General features: G+C 37.6%; 2 protein-coding genes across 2 annotated transcripts in view; one reads left to right on the forward strand and one right to left on the reverse strand.

Annotated features, from left to right (window-relative positions):
- The window catches only part of LOC106869417 (transmembrane protein 68), a 30,009-nt gene that overhangs the window by 16,286 nt on the left and 7,432 nt on the right, over positions 1–6,291 (reverse strand). The window lies entirely within an intron of this gene.
- LOC128248934 (uncharacterized) overlaps positions 1–6,291 on the forward strand; it is a 26,780-nt gene that overhangs the window by 2,492 nt on the left and 17,997 nt on the right. Inside the window, exon 2 of the mRNA XM_052971361.1 lies at positions 1,185–3,654. Within this exon, the coding sequence (XP_052827321.1) occupies positions 3,106–3,654 (549 nt within the window). The 5' untranslated portion in view covers positions 1,185–3,105. The remainder of the gene's footprint in view (positions 1–1,184; positions 3,655–6,291) is intronic.

Below are 6,291 nucleotides of genomic sequence, written 5' to 3' on the forward strand. Positions count from 1 at the left end.
GATCTACTGCTCTCTCACTCAATAATAATAATAATAATAATAATAATAATAATAATGATAATAATTTCTTACATAAGTGGGGGAGGGGTAAGGCACCTGGAAAAAGACCTAATGTAAAGTTAATAGTTATTTTATCAATGTTGAAGAAGGGACGAAAGGCAAATTCCATCTCAAGGAGAGACAACTAAATATTGTCCACAAGTTGATTACGGTGATGATAATGATGATGATGATGATGACAGTGGGGGCGGGGAGATGGTAATGATGATGAGAAGGGAGAGGAGGAGGGAAGAGGATAAAGATGACAGTATATAGTGATAATGATGACAGTGGTGATGATGTTGATGGTGGTGGTGGCAGCAGTGCTGTGATGACAATAGTGGTGGTAGGTGGTGATGGTGGTGGTGGTGGTGACTGTGATTATGTCGAGTCCTTAATGCTTTTTTAATCTTTCCTGCCAAACTGTTTCATCTGCAAAATATGATGCCCGAGGTTATCAGAGGGGGTCCCATAATATGGTAGCCAAGCAACTGAGATGACAATGGGAGCAGGGGGGAGAAGCTGGTTTCTTGGCAGCAGCAGATTGACTGGGTAGTAGTAGTAGTAGTAGTAGTAGTAGTAGTAGTAGTAGTGGTAGTAGTAGTAGTAGTAGTAGTAGTAGTAGCAGCAGCAGCAGTAGTTTTAGTAGTAGTAGTAGTGATAGTAGTAGTAGTAGTAGTAGTAGTAGTGGTAGTAGTAGTAGTAGTAGTAGTAGTAGCAGCAGCAGTAGTTTTAGTAGTAGTAGTAGTGATAGTAGTAGTAGTAGCAGTAGCAGCAGCAGGAGTAGCAGTAAAGGTAGTCATTCAATCGGTGACACAAATATCATGCAATCGGTGACACAAGTGTCACACAATCAGTGACACATGTATCACACAATCAGTGACACAAGTGTCACACAATCGGTGACACAAGTATCACACAATCAGTGACACAAGTGTCACACAATCGGTGACACAAGTGTCACACAATCGGTGACATAAGTGTCACACAATCAGTGACACAAGTGTCACACAATCGGTGACACAAGTATCACACAATCAGTGACACAAGTGTCACACAGTATGACATTTGTTGAGATGTAGATTACTCAGTTGGAATACTTTTTCTATCTCATGTGATTTTTTCATTTTCTCTTTTATTTCCAGGCAACAGAAAACCCGTAACTCACATCGATCCTGACCGAGCACCATCTCTTCATCAATCATAATAAAATAACCAACGCTAATTACCCATAATTGACATTGAAACTGTGCAGCAGAAATGTCAGCCAGCGGTTATGCTTTCATTGCCGTCGCTATAAATATGTTGCTAAAATATTGGTCAGCATTGAAGACATCGAAAACAAAAGCGAAAACCTTGAAGAACAACAGAAAGCAATACCAATTCTTGATTAGGTCGGATTTTTTGTCAGATCACAAAACTTTTTCAGGAGGGGATAAAGTCACCAAGATATGAGAAAGATCTGATGACACAGAGCAACAGCTAATATACATATATATATATGTCTGTCTATCTATCTACCTACATATCTATCTATCTATATATCTATCTATCTTTATCTATATATCTATCTACATACACACACACAGAACTAACAGTTTATAAAAAGGAGAAAAAGTAAGAGAGAAAGACAGGGAGAAACCTTCATTCCATTTTTGCTTCTTTCTCTTTCTTCCTCCCTACACTTTTCTCTACTGCCTCTTTCTTTCTCCCATTTTACTCTTTCTCTTCTCTCCCTCTTTCCTTCTCCCTCTCTACTTTTCTTCTTCTATCTCCCCACCACCTTCTTTCTCCCTATCTACTTTCTTTCTCTTCTCTCTCTCTCTCTCTCTCTCTCTCTCTCTCTCCCTCTCTACTCTTTCTCCCACTGACTAAATTCAGCTGACTCCTCCTCCTCATTCTTCCTCTCTGCTCGTTCACACACACAAATACTTCACATACTATAACAACAGCTCTGATGTCTCTTACATTACAAACCAGTCGAAAGTAATAAATAAGTAAAATAAATGCTTTTTTTTTTTAAACTCCAGTGATAAATAGACCAAGTGTCACACACACACACATATATATATATATGGGAGTGGAGAGGCAGAGATATCATAGGTTACATATAAATGATTAGACAAACAAAATAAAGCAGATCAGAAAACAAACAAAAACATTTATAATAATAATAATAATAATAATAATAATAATAATAATAATAATAATCCTTTCTACTATAGGCACAGGGATTGAAATTTCTGGGGAAGGGGTAAGTCAATCACATTGACCCCAGTACATAACTGGTACTCATTTAATCGACCCTGACATGATGAAAGGCAAAGTCGGCCCCAGCGGAATTTGAGCTCAGAATGTAAAGACAGATGAAATACCGTTAAGCATTTTACCCGGCGTGCTAACGATTCTGCCAGCTAAATTAGTACTTTCGTTTGCCATTAGGACATAACCACACCTTCACCTTTATAGGATTTTTTCTTATATTTATTGGTGATCTATAGATACACCATTATTAATGAGTTAAAAGTATTGATTGCTTACATAGGTACAGGAGTAAAATATTTCATTCATGCGAGGCTGTAATTGGACAATACAAATGCAAAATATTTAAATATTTAAAACCTGTTGATATCCAAGGTAACAGGTAGTAACCCACTACCCACATAAATTTCTATCAGGAATAAGACCGAACCTGAACCAAACCAAAGTAAGAATAATAATAAACTGCTTTATTGGGGAAAATTAGGATTTTGAGATTGGTTCTTGGGTGTTGATTGTCTTCCAAGTACCAAAGTTTATAATTTGCAGAAAGAGACCCTTGACAACAGGTTGCTGTCTGCTCTCACAGAATCGACCAGAGTAAGTAAGACCGAGAACTCTGGGAAATAAAATAATAATAATAATAATAATAATAATAATAATAATACAAATCAAAGGCATTTCTTTAATTTGTTTTCTTTAAGAAACTGCATTTACTCACTTAATTTCTTTAAAATATAAAAAAAGTGGGTGAAGGCCAGGATTGAATTTGAGTACTTTTATAGACTGGAGCCAATATCAAAAGCCATGAAGCAAAAAGGCAAAAACAACTGGAAAAGCACAAAGTTTAAATTTCCAGGATTGAACTTGGTTTCTCCTCTGGAGATATTGGCTCATAGCAATATCAACTGCCGGAGATCAGGACTGCACACGGCGCCATCTACCCGGGAGGGAAGTACAGTGAGTGGGGGTGAAGATGGAGCCAAAGGTAACACCACCACCACCACCACCAACAACAACAACAACAACGACACCACCAACAAACGTGACAGGGCCAACAGTCGGTCGAAGGTGAGACCCATTGCTAAAAAGACCTCAACTCTGCAAGATGAGTTGGCAATCGAGCGGAACAGTCAACGAAGTTCATTGAGCTGCATGGCTGCACAACACCAATACTGCAGCATTGACAGTTTCTTACGTCTCAGAAGCTTCAGTGACGAAATAAATGTGGAAATGGAGAAGATGAGTCATACAAGTCTACGCAGCAGTTGTTCTGGTCAAAACACGGAGCACAGTTTTGTCAGTTTGGCCACCAGTCTCAGAAGTATTGAAAGTAGATTCTGGAAAATGCGAATGGTAAGTCTGTGTTTGGATTTTCCTCATGTTTTTATAATATTATATTGCTTTGTTAGAATCTCAGTTTATATCAGCAGTTTCACCGAGAGAGAAATCTCAACACATCAAATTAGCTCATGTATAAATTGCAATTGTGTATAAGTCACATCCCTAATTTAGTGTTAAATCTTGGTACAAGGTTTGTCCCTTCAGAGTTTTAGCTTTACCTCAGATATAAGTCAGAATCAAGTTGTTAAGATGGTGGGTTCTTTCCTTTCTACTCGGTCTTTGGCTTATTGTCAAAATATATCTAATGTTGTATCTTTCTATAAATATTCTTATCGTATTGCTCTGATGAACTTTCTGGTCTAGTAACCTCTGTCAACTCCTCTGAACATGTCACCTGCTTTTCTTCCCAGACACGTCATTTCCCTGTTGAACTTCCTGCTTGTCATAAGTTCTTTTGTCCTTTTATTCCAATGGCTTCTTTCCTCAAACTGCTGCTCTCTGGAACACAGTTCTATCATCTTGTCTTCCTCTGGTCTATGATATTCAGTCGTTTAAGCCTTCTTTCAATCAACATCTCTTAAATTTATAGGCCCTTTCTTTTCCTTCTTTGTAGCTCTCTTATATCCTTGGGGTTTGGATATAGACTACACTGTAACATTGTTATAACATTACAAAAACTAAATCCATAACAAACATGTAACAAACTTATATCTCTTCTCAATGACTGCCTTCACAAATGCAACTGCACACACCACACTATACGTCGCACTGTCAGTACACATGCGCCTTTATAAGGTTTAGGACAGTCCACTTGCTATCCCAAAGGAGTGTCGGGATTTCACCACAACAAGTTCCTTACACTGCAGTAGCATCAAGCCTTGTTTGGGACAAAATTGTTAAAAAACAAAAAAAAAGCCAGGGGGACATCACCAGTGGCCATTAATGTCCATAGCAGAATTCACTCCACTACAAGACTTCAAGTCACATCTCCAGTTCCCCACTTTTTCTCATCAGTTTTGAAGGACTCCAAAAAAGGGACATATACAATCCTTCCCTTAACAATTATAACATTAAAAAAAAAAAAACTCCAAGAGTCTATCTACAGAATTTGGTGTTTCAGATTGAAAGATTTCTTCCATAGTCAAAGTATGTCATTGGAATTTAATGTAAACAATTATCTGGAATATTCAGTTTTGTCGAATATAATATTCAATTCAAGGTTAAAAAATGCCATTGAAAGCTAATTTGAATACTTCACTGTTCCAGAATATAAATATTCTATGAAGTAATCTAATGTTGTTTGAAATACCAAACTGAATATTAGCATAACTGGATATAGTGTAAGAGAGAGAGAGAGAGAGAGAGATAGGGGGTGGGGTAGAGATGGAGTAGAGAGAGGAGAGAAAGATAGAGAAAAGGAAAGACAGATGGATGCAGGGAGAGTGTTGCAGCCAAACATTCTGCTATTCTTATCAAATAAGCAATTTGCTGTTTTGTCGTCAGCATTTATGGAATGATGACAGATTTTTTTTTTATAGAAGTTGATGTCATCTGTTTTTGTTTATTTCACCGATCCAAGAATGGATGATGCTGGCAGGAGAGACAGAACGACGGAGAAATGGGAAGAAGTGGTAAAGGGTGATTACAGGAGTCTGAGTCGTGCAAAAGAGATGACCAATGGAGTGAGCAAACACACACACACACACATACACATACAAATATATACTATTTCTGTTCTACATAAATGCCTATAATATATATATATATATATATATATATATATATATATATATATATATATATATATATATATACATATACACACATACATACACACCATATCTATTCTAAATACATATACATGTATGTGTGTGTTTATATTATATGTGTGTGTGTGTTCATATGTGTGTGTGTGTGTGTGAATATATACATTAAAATATATTTTGCCGAACTGCTAAGTTACAGGTACATAAACACACCATCACCAATTGTCAAACTGACACACACACACGCACAACAAGATTCTTTCAGTTTCCATCTACCACATCCACTCGCAAGGCTTTGGTAGATGGAAAGACACTTGCCCAAGGTGCCACGCAGTGGGAATGTAGTGAGTAGACAGGAGTAGAAGGAGGGGGTTATAAGGAGGGTACGTTGTGGGGAAGGGATTCAACAGGGACACATTGTGTGCAAGTAGGTCCATGAGGGTGGTATAAGTGGGTAGAGAGTACCCACTTATACACAGTTCTATATATCTACTTCTTTACCACCCACAAGTCTCACCCGGCCATCTTTAAGAAACTGAAGCACACATTAGACATAAGAAGTTCTAGAATATGGCTGATCGTAATAAGCCTGTTGGATCAGGAACTGAAGCAAGGACCAGGCTCTGAATATTACACCTCTACTTCCATTCCCCAGACAGGGAATGGAAAGAAAGAAAAAGTAAAAGTACATAAACAAACAGCAAACTGAGATTAAAGTGCTGCACTATTGATCATGAGGTCATGAGTTCAATTACAACCGCAGCCATTTTATCGTTCCCCTGTACAAAGTACCAAACTTCATTTGCTCCAGTTTGCATGACTGAAAAAAAAAAAAAAAAAAAATTGGGGGCAAGGGGGGAAAATATATCAGTTTCTTATTCCT

Source organism: Octopus bimaculoides, chromosome 10, assembly GCF_001194135.2.
Source record: "Octopus bimaculoides isolate UCB-OBI-ISO-001 chromosome 10, ASM119413v2, whole genome shotgun sequence".
Classification (NCBI taxonomy): Eukaryota; Metazoa; Mollusca; class Cephalopoda; order Octopoda; family Octopodidae; genus Octopus; species Octopus bimaculoides.